This window comes from Gopherus evgoodei, chromosome 1 (assembly GCF_007399415.2).
Source record: "Gopherus evgoodei ecotype Sinaloan lineage chromosome 1, rGopEvg1_v1.p, whole genome shotgun sequence".
NCBI classification, from domain to species: domain Eukaryota; kingdom Metazoa; phylum Chordata; order Testudines; family Testudinidae; genus Gopherus; species Gopherus evgoodei.
In genome coordinates this window covers 122,099,655-122,115,654 of record NC_044322.1, presented here as the reverse complement: position 1 = coordinate 122,115,654, position 16,000 = coordinate 122,099,655, and the positions used below count along the sequence as shown (strand labels likewise).

General features: G+C 43.1%; 1 protein-coding gene across 1 annotated transcript in view; it reads right to left on the bottom strand.

Moving 5' to 3' along the window:
* The window catches only part of GABRG3 (gamma-aminobutyric acid type A receptor gamma3 subunit), a 612,547-nt gene that overhangs the window by 40,951 nt on the left and 555,596 nt on the right, over window positions 1–16,000 (bottom strand). Inside the window, exon 7 of the mRNA XM_030571105.1 lies at window positions 11,062–11,214. Coding sequence (XP_030426965.1) covers window positions 11,062–11,214 — 153 coding nt within the window. The remainder of the gene's footprint in view (window positions 1–11,061; window positions 11,215–16,000) is intronic.

Sequence of the window (16,000 nt, the reverse complement as noted above, 5' to 3'; positions counted from 1 at the left end):
TACCAATAGTAACCCTACTCCTAGCTCAAAGAGGTCTACCCTTAGGAACCCTAACTGTAGGGTGGGAAGCCCTACCCATAGGAACCCTAACCCTAGCTCCAAGTGTCCTACCCTTTGGAATGATAACACTAGCTCCAACTGCCCTTCACTTACAAACCTTAACTCTAGGGCGGGATTCCCTACTTCTAGGAACCCTAACTCCACCTCCAAGAGCCCTACACATAGGAACCATAATTCCTGTGCTTGAATTCCTACCCATAGGAGCTCTAATCCTTTCTCCAAGTGCCCTACCATTAGGAACCCTAACCCTAGGGAGGGAAGTCCTACGCATACAACCTTAATCCTGGCTCGAAGTTCTCTACCTATAGGAACTCTAACCCTAGCTTTAAGTGACCTACCAGTAGGAAACCTTACTCTATGGCAGGGTGCTCTACAAATAGGATACCTTACCATATGGCGGGGTGCTCCACCCATAGGAAATATAACCCTAGCTCCAAGTGCCCTACCGTTAGAAACCCTAACCGTAGGGCGGGAACCTTTACCCATAGGAAGTCTTACTCCAGCTCTAAGTGCTCTACCCATAGGAAGGTGCCCTAAGGCGAGGTGCCCTACTCATAGAAACCATAACCCTAGCTCCAAGTGGTTAGGAACCCGGAACCTAGTTATAAATGCTCTACCAATAGAAACCTTAACCCTAGCTCCAAGTTCCCTACCCTTAGAAACTCTAACTCTAGGGCAGGAAACCCTACGCATAGGGACCCTAACCCTAGCTCCAAATGCCCTACCCTTAGGAACTCTAACCCTAGGGGGGAAAGCCATACCCATAGGAACCCTAATCGTAGCTTCCAATTCCCTACCCACAGGAATCGAAACCCTAGCTACAAGTGCTCTACCGTTAGGATTCCTAACCCTTGGACGGGAAGCCCAATACATAGGAACCCTAACACTAACTCCAAGTTCCCTACTCTTTGGAATCCAAACCCTAGGGCGGTAAGGCATACTCATAGGAACCCTAACCCTAGCTCCAAGTGCCCTGCTCATAGGAACCCCAACCCCAGCTCCAAGTGCCCTAACCTTAGAAATCCTAACACTAGGCTGGGAAGCCTTACTCATAGGAACCCTAACCCTAGCTCCAAGTGCCCTACCCTCGGGAACTCTTAACCCCAGGCCGGGAAGACCAGCCCATAGGAATCCTAACACGAACTCCAAGTGCCCTACCCTAAAGAAACCTAACCCTAGGGTGGGAAGCCCTAACCATAGGAACCCTAAACTCCAAGTGCCCTAATATTCGGAACTGTTACCCTAGGCAGGGAAGCCCTACCTATAGGAACCCTAATCATAGCTCCAAGTGCTCTAAACTTAGGAACTCTAACCCTAGGCCCGGAATCCCTACCCATAGGAACCATAACCTTAGCTTCAAATTTCCTACCCATAGGAACCCTAACCATAGCTCAAAGTCTTTCACCCTTAGGAATAGTTACCATAGGCAGGGAAGCCCTACTCAGGAATCCTAGCCCTAGGGCAGGGCGCCCTAACCATAGTAACCCTAACACTAGATACAAGTGTCCTACCCTTAGGAACCCTATCCTTAGGGTGGGAACTGCTACCCAAAGAAACTCTAACCCTATCTCAAAGTGCCCTATCCATACGAACCCTAATCCTAGGGCAGGAAGCCGTACCCATAGCAACAGTAACCCTAGCTCCATGAGCCCTCCCCTTAGAAACCCTAACACTAGGGCATGAATCCCTATCCATATGATCCCAAACCCTAGCTCCAAGTGCCCTACCCATAGGAACCCTAAACCTACGGCGGGAAACCCTACCCAAAGGAACTCTAACCCTAGCTCAAAGTGCCCTACCCATAGCAACCCTAACCGTAGGGTGGGAAGCCCTACCCATAGCAACTGTAACTCTAGCTCCAAGTGCCCCACCCTTAGAAACCCTAACCCTAAAGTGGGAAGCCCCATCCATATGAACCGTAAGCCTAGCTCCAAGTGCCCTACCCTTAGGAACCCTAATTCCAGGGCGGGAAGCCCTACCAATAGGAACCCTAATCCTAGCTCCAAGTGCACTACCCATAGGAAATCTAACCCTAGCTCCAAGTGCCCTACCCTTAGGAAGCCTAACCCTAGGGTGGGAAGCTCAATCCATAGGAAACCGGACACTAGCTCCAAGTGCCCTAACATTAGGAACCCTAACTCTAGGGTGGGAAGCCAACCTTTAGGAACTCTAACCCCAGATCCAAGAGACCTACCCTTAGGAACCCTGATCTAGTTACAAGTGCCCTACCCATAGGAACCTTAACCTTAGCTCCAAGTTCCCTACCTTTAGGAACCCTATTCCTAGTTCGGGAAGCCCTATGCATACGATCCCTAACCCTAGCTACAAACGCCCTACCCATAGGAACCCTATCCCTAGCTCCATATGACCTACATTTAGGAAGCCTAACCATAGGGCGAGAAGCTCTAATGATAGAAACCTTAACCCAAGTTCAAAGGGCCCTACCCTTAGGAACCCTAACCCTAGAGCAGGAAGCCCTGCCCAAAGGAACCCTCTCCCCAGCTCAAAGTGCCCTATCCATAGGAACCCTAACCCTAGGGTGGGGAGCCCTACCCATAGCAACCCTAACTGTAGCTCCAAGAGCCCTACCCATAGGAACTCTACCCTAGTTCCAAGTGCCCTACCCTTAGGAACCTTACCCAAGAGTGGGAAGCCCAACCTTTAGGAACCCTAACCCTAGCTCCAAGTGTCCTACCCATAGGAACCCTAACCCTAGCTCGAAGCTCCGTACCCTTAGGAACCCTAACCCTAGCTCCAAATGCCCTACCCATAGGAATCCTAACCCTTTCGTACAAGTGCCCTACCCTTAAGAACCCTAATCCTAGGGAGGGAAGCCCTACTCATGGGAACCCTAACCCTTTCTCTAAGTGCCCTACACATAAGAACTCTCACCCTAGCTCCAAGTGCCCTAACCTTAGGAAACCTAATCCTAGGCCAGGAAGCCCAACCCATAGGAATGCTAGCCCTAGATTCAAATGACCTATCCTTTGGAACCCTAACCCTAGGGAGGGAAGCCCTATGCATAGGAACCCTAACCGTAGCTTCAAGTGCCCTACCCTTTGGAATCCTAACCCTAGGGCGGGAAGCCCTACCCATGGGAACCCTAATCCTAGCTCCCAATTCCCTACCCACAGGAACCCTAACCCTAGCTCCAAGTACCCTACCCTTAGAATCCCTAACCCTTGGACGGGAAGCCCAACCCATAGGAACCCTAACACTAACTCCAAGTGCCCTACCCTTTGGAATCCTAACCCTAGGGTGAGAAGCCGTACTCATAAGAACCCTAATCCTAGCTCCCAGTGCCCTACTCATAGGAATCCTAACCATTGCTCCAAGTGCTCTACCCTTAGGAACCCTTACCCTAGGTCGGGAAGCCATACCTATAGGAACCCTAAACCTAGCTCCAAGTGCCCTACCCAGAGGAATCGTAACCCTACCTCAAAGTGCCCTACCCTTAGGAACCCTAACCCTATGGTGGGAAGCCCAACCTTTAGGAACCCTAACCCTAGCTCCAAGTGCCCTACCCTTGGGAACTCTAACCCCAGGCCGGGAAGGCCAGCCCATAGAAACCCTAACATGAACTCTAAGTGCCCTACTCTTAGGAACCCTAACCCTAGGGCAGGAAGCCCTAACCATAGGAACCCTAAACTTAGCTCCAAGTGCCCTACCAGAAGGAACTGTTACCCTAGGCAGGGAAGCCCTACCCATAGGAACCATAACCTAAGCTTCAAATTTCCTACCCATAGGAACCTTAACCCTAGCTCTAAGTGTCCTACCCTTAGGAACCGTTACCCTAGGCAGGGAAGCCCTACCTATAAGAACCCTAAAAATTCTTCCAAGTGCTGTATCCTTAGGAACCCTAACCTAGGGTTGGAAGCCCTACTCATAGCAACCCTAACCCTAGATCCAAGTGCCATACCCTTAGAAACCCTATCCTTAGGGTGGGAAACCCTATCCATAGGAACCCGAACCTTAGCTCCAAGTTTCCTACCCATCAGAACCCTAACCCTAGGGAGGGAAGCCCTACCAATAGGAATCCTAACCCTAGCTTTAAATGCCCTACCCATAGGAACTCTAACCCTAGGGAGGGAACTCCTACCCACAGGAAGCCTTACACCAGATCTAAGTGCTCTACCCTTAGGAACTCTAACCCTAAGGCGGGCGCCCTACCCATAGAAACCCGAACCCTAGCTCCAAGTGCCCTATCCTTAGGAACCCTAACCCTAGGGTGGGAAGCCCTAGCCATACAACCCTAACCCTAGCTCCTAATGCCCTAAGTTTAGGAACTCTAACCCTAGGGTGGGAAGCTCTATGCATAGGAACCCTAACCCTAACTCCAAGGGCTCTACCCTTAGGAACCCTAACCCTACTACGGGAAGCTCTACCCAGAGGAATCCTAACTCTAGCTCCAAGTGCCCTACTTTTAGACACCCTAAACCTAGCACGGAAAGCCCTATCCATAGGAACCCTAACCCTATCTTCAAGCGCCCTACCCATAGGAACCCTAACCCTAGCTCCAAGGGTACTACCCTTAGGAACTCTAACCCTAGGGTGGTAAGCTCTACCTATAGGAACCCTAACCCTGGCTCCAAGCGCCCTGCCCACAGGAAACCTAACCCTAGCTCCAAGTGCCTTACCCATAGGAACCCTAACCCTAGGGCATGAAGCTCTACCTGAAGGAACCCTAACCCTAGCTCGAAGTCCCCTACCCTTAGGCATAATGAAATTACAGACAAAAGGGACAACTTGGGACCCCATGGGCGCTTTACCCAGACTATGTAACTGCTCAGCTAAATGAACTGAAAGTGACTAAGAACCTGGCCACATTCACAACCTGCATGCAAAACCCATCTCTTTGACTGAGCATTCTGGCAACAACATTTTTACACTCCCATTGCTCACTCAATCTTTTATTTTATCAAAACAAAAAGAAAAAAAAAACCCTAAACTCTACTTCCTGAATAAGAAGACAGAGATTTTTGTTCTTAATCTTGGAGGGTACTTTGTCATAGATTCAGGGTAGCTGCATCTGTATTCCCTGTCCATGGTCTCTCAAGAGCTCCCAGACATCACCTCTCCAGGGTGGAGACGTGTGTCTCACTCCCTCCTGACAACATGTTTTAAGTCTGCACTGCTCCCTGAACTACACTGCAATATCCCTAGCAAACCAGTCTGTGTTTGCTTTCTCTCCAAGGGCTATGACTAGTGTATTGCCAGCAGATACAAGTCACCACACAGTTTCTTCTAAGCAAGCACAATTATTCTTAAGGTAAAAGCATTACAGAGAAAACATATAAAAACAACAAACTTTTCTATATGTATGATAAAATCCTATCAGAGGTTACCCAGAAAGAAGGCCCTGAGTCAGTTTAGATTCAGGATATTTATCCAAAAGTCCTTCCTTTCTCTATTGTTCTCTGGAGAATGCAGTTTGAACCAGTATATGTGAGCCTCCATCCCCCTCCCCCTGGTGGGGGACTTCTCTGGGAGGGAAGTTTATAAGCTGTCTGATTTGCCTTAATTACCGCCCACTGTTTTAAGTTCCTGGAGGAGTCGTGGTAGCTGTCCCCCATGGAGTCAAACACAATTATACATAAATCATTCATTTAAAACTATGGACCCCAAAGATAGATGTTGCAACTCCATGCAGTATGGCGTGTGGATACTACAGTGATGAGTGCTAGGATCAGAACCTAGTTAGATAGAAGACCACAGCAGGAATGGGCAGGAGCTGGGCTTAGGTTGCAGCACCAGTGGCATTTGAAAGGGTAGCCACAGGGGACAGTGTGTAGGATCTCTTCAGCCTCTTTTATCTCCCCAACCACATTTAAAGAGCTCAAAAATTCAGGCTTTATGCAAATAAGATGCCATTGCTTAGGGTATGTCTGCACTGGAGCTGGCAGGTGTAAATTCCAGCTTTCGGAGACATACCTGAGTGAGCTCTGACTGAGCTAGCACACTAAAAATAGAGAGTAACCAGGGTGATGTGAATGGTGGAAGGGGCTACCCTGAGAACAAATACAATAAACAAGCACTGAAAGCTATTTTTTGAAGTAATAAAAATTTAGTCCATTGTGTATAAGCAATAGAAACATTGTTTTTAAACATTAAAATCTGTTTTATAGTATCACATAGTGAGCAGAAATGGAAAAAAAGGCATAAAACACTATACACCAACAGCGTATATCTAGAGGCCATATACATCAGTAAGAACCAACACCTATTTTTTCCCCAAAATAGTATCTAGATTCTTTACCCTGGCCTCACTGCTATTCTGCGTGAGATCACTTTGGTGGCTGATGTCCAGGAGGTTCTATGATAGATCTCTTATTGTGGGAAGATCCTTCCACGCTGTTCTAAAATTTGCAATGCTTCAGAACTGTCTGTCATTTTTTTAAGACCTACCAAAGATCTGAAATTACTATCAGAGTCATCCTGATTTCATTTCCACAGCTTCATGTCACAGCTGGCGTTAATGCCCTCAGACAGAGAAGTGTGTGTGTTTAAATTTATTTTCTGTCAATGACATTAATAGTAAATTTACTATTTTATAAATCAAATAAGACTTTCTAGCAAACTAAGATAGCTCAGGGGATTCATAATGGGTGAACAATGTTTTACCTTTAGGTCACTGGTATGAATTTAATTATGATCAATACTTACATTAATATTTTACCATCTGATAGCTGCTTACAAGACTTCACTATGCAAAGAAAATTCGTGGTCTGAATTTGGCCATCTCAGAGGACTCATGAATTACATGGTCAGAGAGGCTCAATTACCCTCTTACATCGAAGGGTATCTTCTGTCAGGCAAGAATAATGGTATGTTGAGGGGGTAGCATGGGGAAGATTGTACTACTGTTGCCCAAGCTGTAGCTAGTTTTGAAGGTAAGGATTTTATTTTCTTCGTCTTCCAGTCTTGGCACCTTTCATGAGCACTAAATTCATTTTCAAAAGGTAAGTGACTGAAGGATGGAAGTGAAAGGAAAGTGATGTGAGTTTTTATTAAGTGCCATCGTCGGGCTTGACGACTGCTGTATATTTGACACTTGCAATTTCAGATGCTACATGGTAACATAACCATAATAGTATCAGATAATGGAATGTGCTAACACCCTACCTATATATATATGTGTGTGTATATATATATATATATATATCAAAAGAAGGCAGTTTGCTGAAAACTTCAGTTAAATTAAGCCCTCTGAATTCAATAAAAAACACCCCCATAGTTTATCCAGTATAATTTTTCTTCTCTTTAAATGCCTGCCAACATATCTAGATTGGTAGTTTTGGAAGAAGGTAATTTTCATAGTTAATGAGAAGTATAAATATTAGAAAGCAATTCCAGCCCTGTAGATAGAGGCATTTACACAAGGAGGCAGCATAGTCTAGTGGTTAGAACACATAACTAGCAGTCAGGTCTCGTGCGTTATCTGCCTATCTCTGACACTGACTCAGTATGATCTGAGGGTAACTTCATCTCTCTGTTCCTCATCCCTTGGTTTGTAAAGCAGAAAAAATAACACCCATCTTTCTAAAAAACCAAACAAACCAACCAAACAAAAATAAAACCCTTTGAGATCTTCATATTCAGGTGCTAGTGTTTGTGTATGTGCCGTAATAGGGATTATTACTACAGTCTATTGTCCTCTCAGAACTAAATATCCTGTATTTCATTATTTCATTATATAAGCAGCTCATTACTGATAGCTGTGCAGAAGAGGGTAAAGCCTTTATTTCATACAACCCAGAGCAGTTGCCAATAGCTCAGCACATTACTCATTCATTTCAGGGAGTGAATTTTTTCCCCTGATGTAACGCCATTTAAGTCAATGAAGTTACATCAGGAGCAAATCTGCCCCCTTTCCCGCCGTCTATAAATCATTTAGACTGATTAGCATTAATGATCTAGAAAACCTGGGATGATTTCACTGAGTAGCCGTTAGCTGTGTTACACACAAATGCACACTATACTATTTTTAGAAGCGAGTACAATGTATGCTGCTTTTCATTTCAGACAGATTTCCTGTTCAAATTGTGTAAGTGCACTAAAGCAACTAATGTGGCTATTCTGAAGATTTACAGTAAACTGACGATTGGGAGACATTTGGGCTCTGATGGTGCACAAGGACATATGTCCCACCTATCACTACTTTCTCGTCGCTTGATGTAATTTATATTTTTAGACGAGTAACTAATGGTTTAATTATTTCTCAGAGTGTATCCACATGGACTTCTCTGGACTCTATCTAACCAAAGAGAGTTGAGCACCTAATTCGTCCAGACTGCTTGGAAAACTTCAGCTTAGTTTCTAATTTGACACTCACCCATTGCTATCAGAATGTCTCGTTCCTATTGGCTAGAGGTCTTCAGGAATATTCAAGACAATACATTGGTGTGACTAAAATTCTAACCTTCACGCTTGTCTAATTAGTTTGGAAATGGACCTATGCAGTATAAGTACAGGAGCTTCCTGAGAGATAGCGCACAAGCAAGCTGTTTCTAGTAGGAGAAAGCACTTGACACTTTTTTTTCTCCTGGCTTGTTGTTTTTAATGAAAATCAGGCATTGTGAAACAGAATCCAGATGGGTGATTTGTGATTCTTCAGTACACAATATTGTCTCACACGTTTACTGACACAATGTGGTTAATCCTTCCTTGTCTCTATTGATGCAGCTAATTTAAGAGAATTGCATTAGTACCATAAGGCCTTATTCTCATTTCCACTGAGGCCTCCTTATACCTCATTGGCCGTTGAAAATGGGTGTAAATTTGAAAGCCCCTTTCTACTGCTAGAGTGGCAATGGAGAGACACAATACTGTAAATAAGAATTGGGCCTCCAGTCTTTTGTTTCTGGAAAATGGGGTTCAAATTATGCATATCTGGAATTCTGAAGGACATTTACAGTATATAGCTGTTCAATTCAAAGCTTACCAATGCAACACTTGGCAGGATTTGGAGTGTTACACCCGAGCAGAAAATCAGAACACATTTGTCAAAAGGTTTGCTAAGGTTTGTGAATTTCTGGAGTGGAGTTAGGACGTTTATAATTTTGTGTTGACCTCATGGGAAGTGATTTTTTTAGTCTTGCATTATTTGTTTTTAATTAACTAATGTATGCTCTCAGCAGTCTTACTGCAAGTTCTCCCAAGTCTCTTCCTGTTACTGCTCCTGTTGCATACCTCCATCATAATGAACCATCTATGACTTGAAGAGATGTCCCCGGTCACTCACTAAGAATAAAGGCTCATTTAACCCTGTAACAAGATGGGTTGTGTACTTACAGCAGGAACATCTGACGGTTGGATTCATTGCTGAAACAAAGTGGTAGCTAGTGGAAAGCCTATACTTAAAACATATTTTTAGTAACATATTTCTGCTGTCATTCATTGTGATGAGCTAGACCATCATTTTAAGATGTTAGTTTTGCTCATTTATGTGATACAGAATGTTTCAAGGCAGGTGCTGACAAACCTTAATAAATGGCTGCACAGCAACATGCCTTATTGAGTTACGGACTCTGCTAAAATTTTCAAATGTGCTTAAGGGATTTAGGAGTCCAAAGCCTTCTGGTGAGTTTAAGCACATTTGAAATTTTCATCTTAATTGCCTCCAGAGCTCTGTGTTCTGAGCTGGAAGCTACATCACTCAGGAGGTGGGTGGCTGCCCTGATTCACTCATTTGCTGGAAGAAATGATAATGCTGGACTGAGGCACTCTGAACAGCCAATAAATGTTGCAGTCTTGAATTAAATGGCTTCCCCTTGCGACTTTGTGAGAGAACAAACTGGTGGGAATGAGGAATTCCTCTAAGAGTCTAGCTCCCCAGTGTGATCTTAGCAAGATAGCTTGCAGAAACAGGCTTAGATAAGGACTCGTGATCATTTTCAGTTCAATAAGTCATTTTTAAAGAATTTTTCCTATACAGAAAAGGGGCAGATGGTGATGACCTGTGCATAACTGCTAGAAGGGTCAGAAAGCTTTGTGAAAAAAGCCTCCCCCCGTTATAAGAGCCCCCCGACCCAACAGCAGTACCTGTTCATTCCTAGGGAATTACTCAGCCAAAAGGGGGTAGTGAGACTACAGCCTTGATCCCCCTCCATCTGCCATCCCTCACCCCCGGTATTGTCTCGAAAAAGAGAGGCTATTTGTGTCAGCATAAGAGTTGTGCAAAGTGAGTATCTCATTGGGTGCAGAGCAGCTCTTGGAAAGATTATGCTTCCTTGAGGCAAAATCTTCCATGTGCTATCCCTGGGATGGGTGCACTGACCAGGGCTCTGGCATAACAGCCGCAATGGAGTCCCAAGGTCTTTCCTTATGTTTTAATGTGTACATAGTTAATCTCCTGTTACAACCCTGCCCGTGTTCCTGAAACTTGCACAGCCTGCAGTTTTTGTGTTAGACGTTGAAAATTCTGCCCAATTATTTTTAACATAGCCTAAATTTAAGCACTTAAATCCAAACTTTGGCACTTATATAAGTGACCTGATTTTCAGAAGTGTTGGAGAGCTGCCAGCACCTCTGAAAAACAGGACTCTTATTTATGTACCTAGCTCTAGGCACTCAAGCATCATCATTTTGGACAAATTTCTTCTTATTCCATCAACATTTGTCTGTCTATAAATATAACATAAGGAACAGCAGCTTAAGGATGGAAGGAAGGAAGCAGGCTACTGTGCCTATCATTCAAAAATCCTACTAGAGAAACCACAGAAGGATTAGCGAGGCAATTATTCATTCTGAGCTATTATGCAAACAAAACAGGTGGCAGAGTCATTTATTTTTTAATTGTCCCTTAAAAAATAAAAAAACAAATTCCCCTGTCACAACTGGATTTTGGGCCTGTAGGAGCTGGCTGTGATGATGTACAGTACATATCTAGTGTCTAGAGATGTTGGTCTCCTAATTGGAAAGGAGATGAAATTTTCAAATGGTAAAGCAGGATATTTGTTAATATTCAACACTGTAATAGAACAGAAAGAATTAAGACCTTACCTAGTGCTGTTCTTGCTGGTGTGGCATCTTTTTTAATCCAGAATGATACCCAGGATAACACAACTGTTAAGATGCAGGGTATGTATGTTTGAATAGTGAAGTATCCCATTCTTCTACTTAAATCAAAGTATATAGTCATGACTATGTAATCACCTGCAACAACAGGAAAGAAGACAAAAAGGATATTGTGATGAAGTTCAGTTACTCAATTGCCTCACTGGTAATCTTTAGAGCAAGTATTGTTTCAAATATGCAAAGTGTATGAAATATCTCCTTGTGTTCTGAGACCATCTGTGCAAAAAAGCCCAGTCACAATGCAGCTGAATTAAAGCTTTCTCATTCAGAATTTCCTTTGTTTTATCCCTTTGATAGGGATTTCAATGTGTCTGGACAGCTGGTGTAAAGTGGAGACAAGATTCTTCGTCTCACCTGACCTTGACTAATGGGTTTTCCTGAGGCCTTTTGGCTTTCTGTGGCTGGAACTTCAGAATGATTCCATGGCAAGTATCACTATCATAGAATGTCAGGGTTGGAAGGGACCTCAGGAAGTCATCTAGTCCAAACCCCTGCTTAAAGGGGGATAAATCCCCAGATTTTTGCCCCAAATGGCCCCCCTCAAGGATTAAATTTACAACTCTGGGTTTAAGCAGGCTAATGCTCAAACCACTAGAGTTATCCCTCCCTCTCCAACTAGGCTACCATCATCCCACAACTCACAGTGGCCATTTCACTTTCCTATGGGTGCACCTTCCCTGCCAAACACCTGATTTCGGATTTGACTGGCTTCACCGTTTCCCCCTCAGATCACAATGTTGCTCTACACAAGCTGCTAGGAGTCCTTATCCACGATTGAGCACACAAACTTTCTCCATAAACTGAGATCTTGTTCACAGAGATTGAAAGCTCAATGTGGAAAAGCCTTAATTAGTCTCAGATCAGGTTTGCTACCACACAGTAAACATGACAAAGTACAGCATTCTCTCTCGGGGCCCCTTAACAATATTTTCTATGTTCTTTGTGATTGTTAACATTTCAGTATTCCTTAGTACCAAATGTATTATTGAATAGTTGGCATAAAAGGTTCCCTTGTGTTAGTAAAGTACATAATACCACCATTTGTACATTTTGTTTTCTATCTAGGTTTTAATGCTATACACATCAGCACAGTGGTGTCCAAATTGTATCAGAAATATAGCTCTGTAAGCAAGAAGTGGAAAAGAAATAGTATACCATAGTATTTTACAAAGTGCTGTCCTTACAGTGCCTACGTGTCCTGTCTTTGAGAAGGTATAAAATTGTGTGGGTTTTCTGATTTATGTATGTAAACCACCCTAACCTGTGGAGAGCCCTTTTGCTCCTACCCTATAGAAGATACAATTCTCTGTGGTTATCAGGCTCTAAGAGGTTATATGTGAAAGCAATAATGATTGTATTATCTTATTTGTTACTGAGCTGGGGATCTGTGAGGTATGAGAACAGAATAACTCTCAATAATTGACAAGGGAAGAATATAATGTTATATCTACTGCTGCACTTATAGTATACAGCACATCAGCTTTTATTTCTGTGTTTTGTAAATGTCCTTTTGTGATTATTATTGCAACAGATGTGGTCTGATAAGGTTATTATGTAACACTGACAGACCTTGGTTGTCAACAGGTCGTATAGAACCTGGGACCTCTAGTGTTAAATGCATGAGTCTCAAGCCATATGGCTCTTAGGTAAGACTGTAAAGTAGACTTATTAAGCTTTCTCTCTAAGTGGTCTTGGTGCCACTAGATGGGACAGAACCCCACACCCAGGAGATATGTGGGTTACAATGACAGACAGGGCATAAACTTGCTTGGACCCCTTCTCCAATCACATGGCAGACAGTATGTACAGTAATCAGCACTCTGCCTTTCCAGTAGAAAGAACTGTATTTCTGCTTTAGGGTTAGAAGAATCTCCAAGCATTTCAACAGCTGCCATTTTTAAGGGCTCCCCCAAAATTGCTCACAAAATCCCTGTCACACACAGAAAAAAGAACATTGAACGCTTCAGTTCCTCTTTAAAATGGATCATTATTGGTTGGGTGCTGTCAACATTCTTAGTGCTGCACACGAACCATGTAGGGGAGAAAATCTTTATCCCCAAAGGGCTTACAGTCAACAGTGATTGCCATTAAGTAGTTACCCCTTGCCACTGGATTCCACAGAGTGATCATACAATTATGTCTTCTACATACAGAGAAAAAAAACTATAATGATTTCAGATACTGCTACATAGTCACTTTTCTTAGCTCTCATATACCTATTTTAATTCATAGATCTCAAAGCCTCTTCTAAAGGATGGTAGTATCGTAATTGCATTTTGCAGATCAGCATCCAGATTTTTAAAGGTATTTAAAGATGCCTAAAGATCTAAAGAATATTTGAGTGTCGCCCAGTATGAAATTCATGAATGGCTGGGAGAGCATTCATAGATTCATAGATTCATAGACTCTAGGACTGGAAGGGACCTCGAGAGGTCATCGAGTCCAGTCCCCTGCCCTCATGGCAGGACCAAATACTGTCTAGACCATCCCTAATAGACATTTATCTAACCTACTCTTAAATATCTCCAGAGATGGAGATTCCACAACTTCCCTAGGCAATCTAGTCCAGTGTTTAACTACCCTGACAGTTAGGAACTTTTTCCTAATGTCCAACCTAAATCTCCCTTGCTGCAGTTTAAGCCCATTGCTTCTTGTTCTATCATTGGAGGCTAAGGTGAACAAGTTTTCTCCCTCCTCCTGATGACACCCTTTTAGATACCTGAAAACTGCTATCATGTCCCCTCTCAGTCTTCTCTTTTCCAAACTAAACAAACCCAATTCCTTCAGCCTTCCTTCATAGGTCATGTTCTCAAGACCTTTAATCATTCTTGTTGCTCTTCTCTGGACCCTCTCCAATTTCTCCACATCTTTTTTGAAATGCGGTGCCCAGAACTGGACACAATACTCCAGCTGAGGCCTGACCAACGCAGAGTAAAGCAGAAGAATGACTTCTTGTGTCTTGTTTACAACACACCTGTTAATGCATCCCAGAATCACGTTTGCTTTTTTTGCAACAGTATCACACCGTTGACTCATATTAAGCTTGTGGTCTACTATGACCCCTAGATCTCTTTCTGCTATACTCCTTCCTAGACAGTCTCCTCCCATTCTGTATGTGTGAAACTGATTGTTCCTTCCTAAGTGGAGCACTTTGCATTTATCTTTATTGAACTTCATCCTGTTTACCTCAGACCATTTCTCCAATTTGTCCAGATCATTTTGAATTTTGACCCTGTCCTCCAAAACAGTTGCAATCCCTCCCAGTTTGGTATCGTCCGCAAACTTAATAAGCGTACTTTCTATGCCAACATCTAAATCGTTGATGAAGATATTGAACAGAACCGGTCCCAAAACAGACCCCTGTGGAACCCCACTTGTTATACCTTTCCAGCAGGATTGGGAGCCATTAACAACTACTCTCTGAGTACAGTTATCCAGCCAGTTATGCACACCCACCTTATAGTAGCCCCATCTAAATTGTACTTTCCTAGTTTATCTATAAGAATATCATGCGAGACCATATCAAATGCCTTACTAAAGTCTAGGTATATCACATCCACTGCTTCTCCCTTATCCACAAGGCTCGTTATTCATGTAACAAAGCTGTGAGTAATTTTACGTGCTAGTGGCTGTATGTGGGCAGGCCAGGTGTGGCTGCTTTGGCAGCAAAGCAGTGTAAAAGGCACCCCAGGCTAGAGAGTTCAGGGGACACTGCTGTTCAACAGTCCAGATTGTACCCTGGGGAATGTCAGAATATGATGCTATTGACATAGTAAAAGAAAACTCTAATCTAGGTACCAGATTTATTACCACAACATTAGCAGTGGGTCGATTTTCATATCTTCCTCATACCACACAACATTTCTCACAGTGAGCAATGGAGATCAAGCCATGCAGGCAATTGCAGTGGTCTTGGTTGTGTGTAAATTTGGGTCCAGGACACATTCTCCCCCATTTGTTTAATTACAGAAACATTTGACAAACAAATGGTGCATCAAGGGTCTGAAGCTCCCCTGTACAAGTGAGAATCAGGATTACCATAGCTTCGCCGAAGTTCATGGAGTTACAGAAGTGTGAAACTGATGTGAGAAGAGACCTAGCCCCTGAGAGTCTAAAGAAAGGCTAGGCGGTGCACTGTTTGGATACTATTAAAGCCGCTGATGGTCTTGGTGTGGGGAGGAAATCATCTCGGCATTAAAAAAACTGGAAGCACTTATGTCCCTCATGTTGGCACTATCGTAGTAAGTAAAAGCTGTGTGCTGGCCCAAGGCTTTTAAAAACTACTGTAGATTGCAGTATGCATCTAAATTGCATTTTAGATTTTCTTTTAACTTTGATCAGATCAACTCCTTTTGAGTGACCTCAATTTGTCACTCAGCCTCCTGAATAGCTGCATTAGTCCCTAGTTATCTAAAATTTCTTGCTAGTAGTTTTTGTTAGTGTGTACAGCAGTACCATGTACATGCCAAGTTGCACACAGTACAGTTTTACAGCTACTTATTTAAAGTACATGGATCATCAATAATGAAAATTACGCAGCTTCTATTCTAAAAGATTACAGAAATGTCAAAGGAAGAGGCATGAGTTTTATAGGCATTAACAATCCAAGATATAAAATTAAAATATTTTCTTCATTCTGCATTGTGGGACAACTGTATATGGTACATTCATTTAATAGAAATCCAACTGACATTAATGTGATTTCCAGATAAGGAACAAATACAGAACATGCAATACAGATCTGCAAAGCAGATTTCAGAGGAAAACCCTGCTTTAAGGTAAAAATAATGGATATAATGGACTTAAAAAAAACATAAGTAATCTAATTGCAAAAATGGAGGCCACATGGAAACCAAAGAAATCT